The following is a 16,004-nucleotide window of genomic DNA, read 5'->3' as shown; positions in this document are numbered from 1 at the left end:
CCACTATCGTGAAACATTGTAACATATCAAATATATCTATCTATCGATCTATCTATCTATCTATCTATCTATCGATCTATCTATCTATCGATCTATCTATATATATATATATATATATATATATATATATATATATAAATATATATATATATATATATATATATATATATATATATATATATATATATATATTCTTATTATTTAGCGCCAATATCTTCCACAGCGCTGTACAGAGTAAATTGTCTTGTCACTGACTGTCCTCAGAGGCGCTCTCAATCGAATCCCTCCCATAGTCATATGTTTATGTATGTATCATGCACTGTAAATATCATAGTCTAGGTCTAATTTTAGGGGGAAGCCAATTAACTTATTTGTATATTTTTTTGGGGGGATGTGGGAGGAAACCAGAGCGCCCGGAGGAAACCCACGTAGACACGGGGAGAACATACAAACTCCTTGCAGATAGTGCCCTGGCTGGGATTTGAACCTGTATCAACTTTAACAAATAAATGCTTTTCATTATAGGTTATTATGCTGTTGCTTATCTTTTAGAGCACAGAGGAAATTCTGAGTTCACGTCCACTTTACAACCACCTTCTTGCCGGTAATTTAGTGATTTGGAAAAGACGAGTTCAGTGTCGGTGAATGTGCAGAATAAGCATTTCTGGCTCCAAACATGAACATTTTAGGCTTTCTGCCGCTTCTGTGTTCTGATACTTCTTGGATTGCGTTTTTTATCTCTCGTGTTCAGGGACTGATTGGATTGAAGTCAGGTTTATTCACGTTTTGTTTGGAACGGTTAGAGGAGACCGTTTTCATGCTTGTTCAAATATTTCTATCATTTCTTTGTATTATTCGTACTGCAGATTGTTCCCGGGAATTGTACATTAGGCGTCACTGTTCTGTAGAAGGTGCTAGAGATTTGCGTGTGAAATGGATATCGCTATCGGCAGGAATAGGCGATCTCCGCGGGACGCGGCCGCTTTTAGTCCGTTGTCACGCCACGTAGGTCAAACCATATACTGTGAGGGAACATTGAGGTGACCATGGAAACTAAAGAAAGTATGAACTCAATATAGAACATCGGATAAATGGGAAATGCTTGAGACGTGAAGGCGAGCGACCGTGTCCACTTCTGCAGCCATTAAAGTGAACCTCCGGACTAAAAATCGACTCAGCAGCACTGAAAAGGCCTGGTGTTTCTTTAACAGTTTCACAGCATCAGAAGTTTTTCTCTTATCCAAGCCTCAATTTTAGCTGCACAGAAGAAAAATGCCCGGGCTTTTTTCCCCTGATGCTGTGCAAAGCATGATGGGATTTCTGATGTTGCTCTCGTTCTGCTGTCTTGGTGCAATTTTTTTTTTTTTAGTACATTTTGAATTTGACATTTGAAGCCTAGCGTGTGCAGCTGGGAGGGGTGATCAGGACACAGGACAGTTGGAACTGTGTCTCCTGCTCCTTGTCACCTCCTTTCAACCAAAAAGATGGCTGCCCCCATGACAAAGATGGCTGCCCCCATGACAAAGATGGCAGCCCCCATGAATCACAAACATTTGCCTGTTCTTTTTAAAACAGGGTGTGTAAATTTTTTTATTACTTATCTATTCTAATTAACATAACTAATGTAACTTGATGACAGTATGTTTGTTTAGGCTGAAGTTCCCCTTACGGGTCGAGTCCATGCTGCGATCACTCTGCGCAGATATATTTGTGTTACGCAGGCATACAGCATCAGTATTCACCGGGGTAAAAGTAGACCTCATTTTTGCTGGTGCCAACTTTGTTAGCAAGTCAGATATATACCATATTTCTTTCTTTCCCTCTTTACTTTACTTTTTTTTTTCCCTTTCAAGTCAGCCATTTTGTGGGGTGATTTAGTTGTCATTCTTAAAGGCCCAGGGCAGGCAGAAATGTTTTTTCCTGAATCTGTGAAACACATCTAGTGGAAACGGGCCCTAAAGGTTATTTTGCTGTTGTGTATGTTTTACAGCAGATAGGGCGTTCTGAGTTCAGGTCCACTTTAAACAATACCCGTTGCCTGGCAGCCCTGCTGATCTCTTTGGTTGCATTAATGTCTGAATTACACACCTGAAACAAGCATGCAGCTAATCCAGCCACATTTAAAGAGGAACTCCAGTGAAAATAATGTAATAAAAAAGTGCTTCATTTTTACAATCATTATGTATAAATGATTTAGTCAGTGTTTGCTCATTGTAAAAGCTTTCCTCTCCTTGATTTACATTCTGACATTTATCACATGGTGACATTTTCACTGTTGGCAGGTGATGTAGCTGCTGCTTGCTTTTTTAGCAGTTGGAAACAGCTGTATACAGCTATTTCCCACAATGCAACGAGGTTCACAGACAGGAAACTGCCAGGTCCGTGGTCCTCACAGTTTCCTGTGGGAGGGGTTTCACCACAATATCAGCCATACAGCGCCCCCTGATGATCCGTTTGAGAAAAGGAATAGATTTCTCATCAGCTACTGATTGGGATGAAGTTCAATTCTTGGTCACGGTTTCTCTTTAAGGGCCTATTTGCACTGAGCCCCAATCTGGGCAGAATCTGCAGCATCTCCACGATTCGGGCTACGTAACAGAATGGAAGCTGCAGCCCAATCAGAAACAACCGCGTCCCCCAGTGGAAATAAGCCCTTAGTCCGAACCTCTGCTCTGCATGCTTTTTCAGGGTTTATGGCTAGAAGTATAGAGGCAGAGGATCAGCAGGACAGCCAGGCAACTTGCATTGTTTAAAAGGAAACTTGTATGTCAACCATATCCATATCCCTCTTACACCAGGCGTCCTTTACAAAAGAGAGATTGACATGGATAAAGCCACAGATGGCTGTAGTTGTTAAGTTACATTGCAGTGTGGATAACAGTCCTGAATCTGTGGCTTGTTTCTACTTTCAGGTGTCGAGGATGCTGCCTCTGCCCTTGCTGCTGTCTCTCGTCGCGTATTGTGGTGGAGTTCAGCGTTCGGACCCCATGTTCACGGCCATCACCAGCACCGTACTCCCGCCAGACTACGAAAACAACCCCACGCAACTCAACTATGGCGTGGCCATCACGGATGTCGACAACGATGGCGACTTTGAGATCCTAGTGGCTGGGTAAGTTAACGTTGTGTGAATTGCTCAAGATTCTGTTTGCTAGAATGTTTATTAAAATGCTAAAGATCTATTACTACATTGCTGCAATCCTTCTGTTTAGAAATTCCTCTACTTGCAGTCCTGTTGAAGTGTTGAGTGAGATATTACTGCACTAAAGGGTTATCTCTGCCTCTACACCTCTCCTTCCAGGAGTTTATGTGCATTAAAGGGCTGGAGAAGGTTTAAGTGTTCATATTACAGACACTGTTTAGTTTACATAAAGAGGAACTTTACCGAAAAGGGGAAAAAATAAAAAAATAAAGCAATACATTGCAAAGTCATAAGTGATAAAAATAGAAGAAAGATCAATAAATCATTGATACCGGTGTTCACCATGTAATTTGTTCATATTGTTTGATCCACAATCAGCCTGTTGGTCATCATTTCTACTGGCAGACATGGAAAAAAAACCAGTACCAACTGCAATTATCTAACCACACCCCCTAACAATGTGATAGGCTAAACGTTTGTTTTTGTATAGATCTACATATGCACAGAGAGAGAAACTGGTTGCTTGGCAGTTGGAAACAGCCGTTATTTCCCACAATGCAACACGGCTCACAGACAGCAAACTGTCAGAACCCCTGGTCCTGACATCACACTGTGGGAGGGGTTTGACCACAATATCAGCCACATAGGACCCCTATGGTGATCTATCTGAGAAAAGGAATGGATTTCTCATGGGAAAGGGGGCATTCGCTACTGATTGGGATGAAGTTCCATCCTGGGTTACAGTTCCTCTTGTAACTGAGGTGGGAAAAAAAAACCAAAGTATATAAACTCACGTCTATGATCTATAGGCTCTACAGGTTACTCCAACCCCTTCTTATGTCTGGCCCCAAATCTGCCTTGCTGCTGTGCACTGCCCCATGCGTGGGAACATGCTGGGCAAATATCCTCATCAGTGCAAAAATGTGACCTTTAAAAAAAATAAAAATAGTCCTATTGGTGAGTCCTGTAAATCTCGGGCTGCGCAGCGTCTGATGTGGGCGCCGCCATAGACCATAATATTAATTGTGGCTATAGTGACGCAGCCTGCGGTACATTACAATTACTGTCATTTGGATTGCGGCAATAGCCAGAATTACACATCTAGAGGAAGAAATTGGGTGACCAGTAGAGGTATTCATTGAATATATTACCCAAGATTACCTTGCGCAGGGAGAGCCGTCTTTATGTACGCCATGTTGGTTCGTCACAAAACATCACTGTAAGGTCTCTTAACATCTAAAAACAAAATCGCTGACGCCACCGTTTTTTTTCTTTTTTTCTTTTGCCCGGTTTTTCCCCCTCCCGGAACTCCACCGTGCGCTACAATTTTTTTGCAAAGCACTTTTGTAAGTGTTTTTACAAAGCGATTCAATTTTTTCACTTCCTGATGCAAGTCAGGAAGTGAACTCTTTGACCCGGAAAAGAATAAAATGTATTTATTCTTAAAATCGCGAATGCAGTCGCCGCTTAAAGCAATTTTGTGAGAGTTTAGCTCTCTTCCTATACCCTCCATTTGACCAAAATCGCCCCAAAAATGGTACAGGCACCGCTTTGCTGAGCGCAGAGTGGATGAAATGCGCTGATGTGAACCTTCTCATAGAGATCCATTGCACAAGCATTTTGTGGGCAATTTGGAAAATCGCCTGTTTAAAAAAAAGGCCGAAAACGCCCCTAGTGTGACTGAGCCCTTAAAGTGGTATGAGTTTCAGCATTTCTTCTTTCCTCTTTCTTCATTGTAAAGCTTGCTTCTGCATCTGAATAGTTGATGACATTATCTTTTGTTTACATTCCGGTATCTTCTACAATTCGTACACATTCCTAGTTGTGCTGAAACTGGGCTCTCTCTGCTGTAGAAGCAGAGAGCTGAGAAGTGATCACTAGATATATTTTAATATATAAATACAGCAGCTATGCAGGAAAATGCAATGGCAGCTTTCAGAGCAGATACACTGTACTTTGGGAACGTGTCATTTGTAAACGGACAATAATACTTATGCACACAAGCAAATATGGTAACCAGGTGGGTAATAGAAAGTTGGAAAAACACATTTTTATTGAATGTTATGTTAACGTTTTATCCCATTTAGGAATGTCAGAATTTCGGTCACATATGTGGTATATAAGAGGGCCTACCTGCATTTTTGTATTTTTAGGAAAAAGCCATATGACTGTACTTATCCAAAATAACTGTGTTTATTTTTTGTTATTTTTTTTTGTCATCAGTTCAAGAATATCCAAAAGGTTACAAAAGCCATTTAACATCCCTTAATAGCGGCCAGCAGACATTGAGTCATACTAGGGTAGCGGCGGCATCCGCTCCGTAACCACCGCAGACTAATGGAAGGACTCTTCGAGCATTAAAAGGTCAATTAACTCCGAGGGCATATGGATATCTGTATTTCCAATAAAGTGCAAAAGTGTAATAAAGTGCTACAAAACAAATCAATAACCTTATTAACAGCGGCAGAACGCTGAACCGAGATGACGGACAAAGGTGACGCGTAAAGTCTGAGCGCTCAGTGCGGAGATCGCGCTCATTTATACCAAACCTGAATGTAACATTACAAGGCAAGCGCAGCCACACTGAATTACAAACCAATCAATCAAATGTTTTATTTCTTTATTTACTTCATAAAACGTAAGCTTTTTGTATTTTTAAATATGAGAAAGGATTTGTTATTTCTAAGTAGTGTGCCTAAGAATCTGGAGTGACGATGATGTCACTGGTGTGTTGCTTCTCTTAATTGTTGTTAGGAGGATGTGTGACCCTGACCTGCCCATGTTTGCTTGTCGTTGAGTGGTTTCTAGGTTAAATAGCTCTCTGGGCGAGTGTTCAGTAAACCCAACTCATCACTGCATATACCTACCTTTTGTGTTAAGTGAACCCACCTCATCACTGCATATACTTACCTACCTTTTGTGTTCAGTGAAACCACCTCATCACTGCATATACCTAGCTGTTGTGGCAAGTGGTGTCATCATTGTCCGCCATAACAGGTTCTCGTTAAAGGATTTAACACTTTTGTGGCCAGCATAAATGTTTCTAGTTTTCCAAGTTTGCCTCCCCATTGAAGTCTACTGCGGTTCTCGAAAGGTCGCGCGAACCGAACCTTTTGCAGAAGTTCGCAAGCCCCGTTCGCAAACCGAAAATCGGAGGTTCGGGCCATCTCTACACAGTGTACACACACACACACAGTCACACACACACACACACACACACACACACACACACACACACACACACACACACACACACACACACACACACACACACACACACACACACACACACACACACACACACACACACACACACACACACACACATACACACACACACACACACACACACACACACACACACACACACACACACACACACACACACACACACACACACACACACACACACACACACACACAGTCACACACACACACACAGTCACACACACACAGTCACACACACACAGTCACACACACACACAGTCACACAGTCACACACACACACAGTCACACAGTCACACACACACACAGTCACACAGTCACACACACACACAGTCACACAGTCACACACACACACACACACACACACACACACACACACACACACACACACACACACACGACAAGTAACAGGTAGTTAGCCATATTTGTACCATATTTGTATTAATTTAGCAAAATCTTTGCCCTTCTGGTGCCGTTCCTGTTTCTGGTGCCATTCCTGTCAGCCTGATAGTGTACTGGTAAGAGCGCTGCCTTTGATGTCTGATTCGAACCTTTGACCACGGTTCGAATCCCAGCTCAAACTAGTATGTAAAACAGTAAAGAGTCTCTGGGCAAGGATCCCTAATGATCCTGGTTGCCTGTGGAGCATGCCCAAAGTGGCTGCAGCCCCAAAGCACTTTGAGTCTGCCAGGAGAAAAGCGCGATATAAATGTTCTGTGTCTTGACTGTGTCTAGATGTGCTCGAGATCACGGTCCTGTTCCAATGTTAGCCAAGTTTTATCTGTCCCACAGATGATTTCATGTTTGATCCTATAATACTTTGGTATACAGTGGGATTTATGGTTGACTCAATGACTGTAAGGTGCCCCCAGGTCCCGTGGCTGCAAAACATGCTCAAATCAACTCTTCTCCACCGTGCTTCACAGTTGGCAAGTTTGTGCTGTGTTCTATTTTTGCCATGTATATTTAATTGTACCAGAAAAGAGTCAGTCAGTCATGTTTGTTTTTTGATATTCTTTTAAGCATTGCTGTGTGTTTTATATACCAAGTTCTTGATACCGTTCCTGTTTTTTTTTTTTTCTTTTTCTTAATATATAAGCATCTCCACATAACCTAGTGTGACACTTTCACCGGAGGTGCGGCGGCAATGTTGTGTCACTTTCCAGGGTGTTTTATGACTCCTTTCAATAAAGGTATTATTAAAGGTGATCTCACACACACCAATGGATTAATTAAGAATACTTATTTCTAATCAAGCGCTGCTGTTGATGATAATCTTCCTTCGACGTTTGTCCCCCTTGCAGCCATAATTAACTTTGCTGCAGCAGATTCAACAAGCAGGTTTTATTAATTACTTGTCACACACGGCGGTGACAAGTCGCAATCGCAGGAATCGCTCGCTGGCGAGGTGCGGAGGGCACAGATGTGTCATGGAAGGTATTGGTGGAGCAGGAGAAATGCTCTCATTCTTATAAACAGACAAGTAATAGAATGTGCTGGATATATATATATAGATAGGACGGGTGTGGAACTCGTGTTTGCTTCTGCTCTGTGTATAAGGAGCGTTCGTGAATGTTCCCGGATGCGGTGTTTGAAAACCACAATTGGATCCTGGGGAGGAGAGGTAGCTTGCGCGCATTGTTGTATTGGCATCGCATTGTGTGTTTTTTTGCGAGCGTTCTCATTTCTGTTTTGCTGCTGTTTTCGTTTTTCCCCCTTGTATAGCCGTCAGTGAGGGTCCTTTGTATTGAAAACACAGGCTAAAAGCAGCCTATTTCTTCCTGAAATCGGGCCTCTCTCTGCTGGAATTAACTTCTACGCTCCAAGCCTCTCCCTTTCCACATTTTACATTACATTTTCATTAGAGACAGCAGGAGAAAGAGCCTACTGCAGGGAGTGTCACACCTTCCTACAGAGACAACAGGAGAAAGAGCCTACTGCAGGGAGTGTCACACCTTCCTACAGAGACAGCAGGAGAAAGACCACACTGCAGGGAGTGCCACGCCCTCCTATAAAGACAGCAGGAGGAAGAGCCTACTGCAGGGAATGCCACGCCCTCCTACAGAGACAGCAGGAGAAAGCGCATACTGCAGGGAGTGCCACGCCCTTCTACAGAGACAGCAGGAGAAAGCGCATACTGCAGGGAGTGCCACGCCCTTCTACAGAGACAGCAGGAGAAAAAGCATACTGCAGGGAGTGCTACACCCTCCTACAGAGACAGCAGGAGAAAAAGCATACTGCAGGGAGTGCTACACCCTCCTATAGAAACAGCAGGAGAAAGAGCATACTGCAGGGAATGCCACGCCCTCCTACAGAGACAGCAGGAGAAAGAGCATACTTCAGGGAGTGTCACGTCCTCCTCCTACAGAGACAGCAGGAGAAAGCGCATACTGCAGGGAGTGCCACGCCCTCCTACAGAGACAGCAGGAGAAAAAGCATACTGCAGGGAGTGCTACACCCTTCTACAGAGACAGCAGGAGAAAGAGCACACTGCAGGGAGTGTCACACCTTCCTACAGAGACAGCAGGAGAAAGAGCACACTGCAGGGAGTGTCACCACGTCCTACAGAGACAGCAGGAGAAAAAACATACTGCAGGGAGTGCTACACCCTCCTATAGAGACAGCAGGAGAAAGAGCACACTGCAGGGAGTGTCACGCCCTCCTATAAAGACAGCAGGAGGAAGAGCCTACTGCAGGGAATGCCATGCCCTCCTATGGAAACAGCAGGAGAAAGAGCATACTGCAGGAGTGCCACGCCCTCCTACAGAGACAGCAGGAGACAGCGCATACTGCAGGGAGTGCTACACCCTCCTATAGAGACAGCAGGCGAAAGAGCATACTGCAGGGAGTGCCACACCCTCCTATAGAGACAGCAGGAGAAAGAGCACACTGCAGGGAGTGCCACGCCCTCCTATGGAGACAGCAGGAGAAAGAGCCTACTGCAGGGAATGCCACGCCCTCCTACAGAGACAGCAGGAGGAAGAGAACACTGCAGGGAGTGCAACACTCTTCATCAGATTTTGCAACCGGTTGCACTTATTTATAGGTATAGCTATCAGAAAGTCCAACCTAACCATTGACTTCAACCTATCTGTATCAGAAAATGCAACCCAACCAAGCCCTATTCTCACACAATCTCCCTTCTAGCCCAATGGGACCTGTGGTTGCAAAAAATTACAGGCGTGTTCAGAGAGAAGCCACGCCTACGCAGTTATACACGGTCCTCTATGGGAAGTTGCAAAATATGAGTTGCCAAATCTTTTATTACACCTGCTCCAGTCGGTGCGCTCTCGTCTTCATCCTCAGGGCCCAGGGCCAGCCCGCTCATGAGGCGGGGTGAAACTTTTGCCTCAGGCGGCAAATTTCCAGGGGCGGCACCCGCCCGTCCGTGGGTGCGGGGAGCCGGCCGCCGAGCTGGAGGGGTAGCTGGCAGGACGGGAGTATTGGGCCAGCGGCGGGGAGGGGGGTCGGACCCCCCCTCCCTTGCCTGGGTCCCCCGTCCTCCACTCCCCTCCAGCCTTAAATAGAAGCAGCCGCTATGTGTAAGAGGAACGGGCGGGGAGGACTCACCTCTTCCTCGATCCAGCGTGCGCTCCACTGACGTCACTTCCTGCAACGCTGCAGAAAGTGACGTCAGTGGAGCGCACACTGGGAAGAGGTGAGTGTCCTCCCCGCCCGTTCCTCTTACACATAGCGGCTGCTTCTATTTAAGGCTGGAGGGGAGCGGAGGACGGGGGACCCAGGCGAGGGAGGGGGGGGGTCCGACCCCCCTCCCCGGCGCTGGCCCAATACCCCCGTCTTGCCTGGGGGGGGGCGGTGGCGGCAATTTTTTTAAAAATTTGCCTCAGGCGGCAAAAAGTCTAGGACCGGCCCTGTCAGGGCCGCCTCTTCTCAGTGACCCGGCACATGCTACTGTTGTGTAATGACGTGCGATGGGTCATGTTGAAGAGGCAGCCTGCGGGGATGAAGACGGGGAGCATGGACAGAGCAGCAGGGCGGGACAGGTGAGTTGCTATGCCAATAAAACTTTGCAGGGGCCCTGGGAAGCGCAAGTCCTGGGGCCCTGGGGGGGTGGGGGTGGCAGTGCTTGGGGGGGCCCGTTTTTCCTCTATGGTGGTGGCGGCTGTGTTCATAGCTGTGAAAGGCAGCGTGACACTTGTGGTCCTGAGATCTGGGCTGCCGTAGACTTTTTTTATTTTTTATTTTATGTTTTTCTCTTGCAAGCTATTGTGCTTTATTTTTCCTTTTTTCCCTCGTTTTGTATGTACGGCTGGCAGTACTCGCTGGAAAGCCGCGTTCTTCCTCTGAGCACGCCGTTGCTGCTATTATGAGATGTTGAGTGGCTCTCATCCCGCCTGTCTGTACGTTTCCCATTCGCCGCCTTTGTGTGGACTTCCTCGCAGGTCTGAGTTTTTGGCTTTGAAATGCAGCATTACAGGGAATGGCACAGAATCGTTATGAATGCACCTTTTAGGGTTCTAATAATTCAGTAAACAAAGTCCTGAGAGCCTTTTGATAATCTGCAGAAAAAATACGTCCCTTTCTGCGTCACGGCGATGGTAATGCGAGTTCTGCCTGGCTTCTCTTCCAGGAGGAGTAGATGAGGAACGTGCCAGCGGTATGCAGAAGTGTGCTTCCCTCCGTTTCTGCTGAAGAGCTCTGCCTCTGACACCGGAGACCTGGGTTTGAATCTTGGCTCTTTCTGTTCAGTAAGCCTGCACCTATTCAGTAAGGAGACCTTGGGCAAGACTACCTAACACTGCTACCACCTATAGAGCATGCCCTAGTGGCTGCCTCTCAAGCATTTTAAGTCCAACAGGAGAAAAGCGTTGAAATTTTGTTACAGCTTGTACAAATTCTGCTTTAAATCTGCAGCATGTCTACTTCCTGCTTTCATGGGAGCAGACATGAGGTTAACATCCTGTGCGCCGGGGTCATGGGGTTAACCAATGAGCAAGGCAGTATGGTGGCCTCAGATGGACTCTGCGAGCGTCGTGGCTGAAGATATTCTGATCTGCCCGGTTTACAGTGACGCAGGGCTGATGAATGGACAAAAAGCCACAGAGGGGGCCTGCATTACCGATCTACAAGTGCTACTGCCATGCCGCCCAGGAAGTTGTAAATACCGATCGCGGAGTTCTGAACACAGATGCTGCTGCTGCTCAGGGTACAAGATACAAGACGGACAGGCATTGCAGATCTTGCAGCGGCTGCTGCTATGCTGCACAGGAAGACACCGGATCACACGGCTACAGCCTCACCATGAACCTCATTGATGGGTGAGAGCTCAGTTTCATTGTAGTAATTAGTGTATTTAGGTTGTGGGGGGCAGGGGTTTGTGTAGTGTAGCTGGGGGGGGGGGGTGGGGGTGATATCAGGGGTTAGTGTAGTGTAGCTGGGGGGGGGTGATATCAGGGGTTAGTGTAATGTAGCTGGGGGGGGTTGATATCAGGGGTTAGTGTAGTGTAGCTGGGGGGGGGGTGATATCAGGGGTTAGTGTAGTGTAGCTGGGGGGGGGTGATATCAGGGGTTAGTGTAGTGTAGCTGGGGGGGGGGTGATATCAGGGGTTAGTGTAATGTAGCTGGGGGGGGGGTGATATCAGGGGTTTGTGTAGTGTAGCTGGGGGGGGGGGGTGATATCAGGGGTTAGTGTAGTGTAGCTGGGGGGGTGATATCAGGGGTTAGTCAGGGGTTAGTGTAGTGTAGCTGGGGGGGGGTGATATCAGGGGTTAGTGTAGTGTAGCTGGGGGGGGTGATATCAGGGGTTTGTGTAGTGTAGCTGGGGGGGGGGGGTGATATCAGGGGTTAGTGTAGTGTAGCTGGGGGGGGGTGATATCAGGGGTTTGTGTAGTGTAGCTGGGGGGGGTAGGGTGATATCAGGGGTTAGTGTATTGTAGCTGGGGGGGGGGTGATATCAGGGGTTAGTGTAGTGTAGCTGGGGGGGGGTGATATCAGGGGTTAGTGTAGTGTAGCTGGGGGGGGGGTGATATCAGGGGTTAGTGTAGTGTAGCTGGGGTGGGTGGGTGATATCAGGGGTTTGTGTAGTGTAGCTGAGGGGGGGGGGGGGTGATATCAGGGGTTAGTGTAGTGTAGCTGGGGGGTAATATCAGGGGTTTGTGTAGTGTAGCTGGGGGGGGGGGTGATATCAGGGGTTAGTGTAGTGTAGCTGGGGGGGGGTGATATCAGGGGTTTGTGTAGTGTAGCTGGGGGGGTGATATCAGGGGTTAGTGTAGTGTAGCTGGGGGGGGGGTGATATCAGGGGTTTGTGTAGTGTAGCTGGGGGGGGTGATATCAGGGGTTAGTGTAGTGTAACTGGGGGGGGGGGTGATATCAGGGGTTTGTGTAGCGTAGCTGGGGGGGGGGGTGATATCAAGGGTTTGTGTAGTGTAGCTGGGGGGGGTGATATCAGGGGTTAGTGTAGTGCAGCTGGGGGGGGGGGGTGATATCAGGGGTTAGTGTAGTGCAGCTGGGGGGGGAGGGTGATATCAGGGGTTAGTGTAGTGTAGCTGGGGGGGGGGTGATATCAGGGGTTTGTGTAGTGTAGCTGGGGGGGTGATATCAGGGGTTTGTGTAGTGTAGCTGGGGGGGGGGTGATATCAGGGGTTTGTGTAGTGTAGCTGGGGGGGGGGTGATATCAGGGGTTAGTGTAGTGTAGCTGGGGGGAAGGGGTGATATCAGGGGTTAGTGTAGTGTAGCTGGGGGGGGGGGTGATATCAGGGGTTTGTGTAGTGTAGCTGGGGGGGGGGTGATATCAGGGGTTTGTGTAGTGTAGCTGGGGGGGGGGTGATATCAGGGGTTAGTGTAGTGTAGCTGGGGGGGGGGGTGATATCAGGGGGTTAGTGTAGTGTAGCTGGGGGGGGGGGGTGATATCAGGGGTTAGTGTAGTGTAGCTGGGGGGGGGGGGGTGATATCAGGGGTTTGTGTAGTGTAGCTGGGGGGGGGGGGTGATATCAGGGGTTAGTGTAGTGTAGCTAAGGTGGGGTCATCAAGGGATATTGTAATTGGTGGGGGCAGCAGTGGTTAGTGTAGCTTGGCAGTGCATCTTAGATAAAGACCTCTTGGGGGGAGGTTAAAGGTCTGTAGGACACTCCTGGACCATGGACGCACCTAGATTTAGTTTTTGTTTTTTTCCTGATTTTCGCCCTCTAAACCTAGGAGCGTCTTCTAGTCCGGAGCGTCTTATAGTCCGAAAAATACGGTAAATGCTGGCATAATTGCTCGTCAAAACCTACACAGAGCGATTTTGCTAGCGTTTTTACATTACTGCTCAAAAAATTAAAATTGAGAGGACCAATCAGAATTAAAAACGCTAATCGCAAATCGCTACAGAAACGCTACACACCCGCTGGCAAAAGGCTTACACTTTTTAAAATCGCTACCAAAATCGCCAGAAAACGCTCATGAAATTGCTTACAAAAACGCTCATTAAAAACGCTAGCGATTGCAATTAGTGATAGCACCTTAAAAGGGAACTTCAGCCTAAACAAACATTCTGTCATTAAGTTACTTTAGTCATGTTAATTTAAATAGAACAGGTTAAATGTTTGTGATTTCATGGGGGAAGCCATCTTTTTCATGGGGGCAGCCATGTTTTTGGTTGAAAAGAGGTGACAGGGAGCATGAGACACATTTCCAACTGTCCTGATCACCCCTCTCAGCTGTGCGCGCTAGGTTTCAAATCCCAAATTCAAATAAAATAAAAAAATTGCACCAAAACAGCAGAAGGAGAACAACAACATCAGAAATCCCATCATGCTTTGCACAGCATCAGGGGAAAAATGCCCTGGCAGTTTTCTTCTGTGCAGCTAAAAATGAGGCTTGGTTAAGAAAAACAAAGTTCTGATGCTGTGAAATTGTAAAAGAAACACCAAGCCTTTCCAGTGCTGCTGAGTAGATTTTTAGTCAGGAGGTTCACTTTAAGGTTCACATAGGCCTAGTGCACACCAGAGCGGTTCTGCTGCGGTTTGCGATCCGCTTGCGGGTGCGGATTAGTGTTGGGCGAACACCTGGATGTTCGGGTTCGGGAAAGTTCGCCGAACATGGCCGCAATGTTCGGCATGTTCGGGCCGAACCCCGAACTCCCCGAACATCCCGCTTTTGGGGGCCCTATGGGGTCGCAGGCATAAGGGGGGAGCATGCCCCGATCGCGGGGGGGGGGGGTCGGAAATTCCCCCCACCCCCTCCGCTAGCGCTCCCCCCTCTGCCCGCTTCCCCATTCAAAAGTTAGGAAGTGAAACTGTACCTGTGCGGCCGGTAGTGGGTGACTGGCAGTGGGCGGCACTATGGAGAGACTGAGGAGGAGGAGGAGTCCGGAGAGTGACGCGTTGAGGGAGGCCGGGCAGTGGGCGGATCAGCAGTAGTACGGTACTACTGCTGATCCGCCCACTGCCCGGCCTCCCTCAACGCGTCACTCTCCGGACTCCTCCTCCTCCTCAGTCTCTCCATAGTGCCGCCCACTGCCAGTCACCCACTACCGGCCGCACAGGTACAGTTTCACTTCCTAACTTTTGAATGGGGAAGCGGGCAGAGGGGGGAGCGCTAGCGGAGGGGGTGGGGGGAATTTCCGACCCCCCCCGCGATCGGGGCATGCTCCCCCCTTATGCCTGCGACCCCATAGGGGGCCAGTATTCGGGCGAACAGGGCCCTGTTCGTGCCGAACAGGGGCCCTGTTCGGCCAGGCAATGAGCCGTTCGGGCGAACCCGAACAGTTTGGCCGAACACCACCAGGTGTTCGGCCGAACGCGAACATCACCCGAACAGGGTGATGTTCTGCAGAACCCGAACAGTGGCGAACACTGTTCGCCCAACACTAGTGCGGATCCGCTAGGGTAATGTATTTCAATGGGCTGGTGCACACCAGAGCGGGAGGCATTTTGCAGAAACGCATACTCCCGGGCTGCTGCAGATTTTGGATTGCGGATGCGTTTCTGCCTCAATGTTAAGTATAGAAAAACGCAAACCGCTCTGAAAAACGGCACTTCAGAGCGGTATGCCAGGCGTTTTTTGTTACAGTAGCTGTTCAGTAACAGCTTTACTGTAACAATACATGAAATCTACTACACCAAAAAAGTTTCACAAAACCGCAAAACGCTAGCTGAAACGCTGCAGAAAAAGAAGAAAAAGCATTTCAAAATCTGCTAGCATTTTGCGGATCTGCTAGCGGGTTTTGGTGTGCACCAGGCCATAAAGAAGAGTTGGTAACAGCATAATGTGTAGCTGGGTAATGCGCTCTGCAGATATGTCCGCTCCTCGGCGGTTTTCCAGCCCGCTCGCTGTGATCCCTGTGAGCTGCGCTGACACTTTCATGGCAATGACACGCTTTTTCATATCCGCTGGATAACCTTTGCTAATCTGCTCAGTAATCTAACATTGCGCTGTTTGGGTTATACAGTTAATTGGATCTGGAGTGGATCCAGACTGTAATATCTCCCCGTCAGCACTGGAGGGAATTACGTCTGCTGATCTCGCCTGTCAGGTGAAATTACGGCGCCGTAAACCAGGAAGCGGGCGAGTTTCCTGCTTCACCAAAATGCCAGGTTCACAATGCGATTTATATCTCTATTGTCATTCATCACTCCCTCCCCCCATCCTTATTAGTGATCATCATAATATGCTAATTTCACTTCCTCTGAATTCT

The 16,004-nt window shown here is 47.6% G+C and overlaps 1 protein-coding gene across 4 annotated transcripts in view; it reads left to right on the top strand.

The window, feature by feature from the left end:
• Positions 1-16,004, top strand: part of CRTAC1 (cartilage acidic protein 1) — an 899,879-nt gene that overhangs the window by 183,930 nt on the left and 699,945 nt on the right. For all 4 annotated transcript variants that reach the window (XM_068257816.1, XM_068257817.1, XM_068257818.1 and 1 more), the window contains exon 2: positions 2,913-3,112. In XM_068257816.1, coding sequence (XP_068113917.1) covers positions 2,913-3,112 — 200 coding nt within the window. The remainder of the gene's footprint in view (positions 1-2,912; positions 3,113-16,004) is intronic.

This window comes from Hyperolius riggenbachi, chromosome 10, assembly GCF_040937935.1.
Source record: "Hyperolius riggenbachi isolate aHypRig1 chromosome 10, aHypRig1.pri, whole genome shotgun sequence".
NCBI lineage: Eukaryota > Metazoa > Chordata > Amphibia > Anura > Hyperoliidae > Hyperolius > Hyperolius riggenbachi.
The sequence above is the reverse complement of the archived record's forward strand: the minus strand, read 5'-3'. Positions and strand labels throughout refer to the sequence as shown.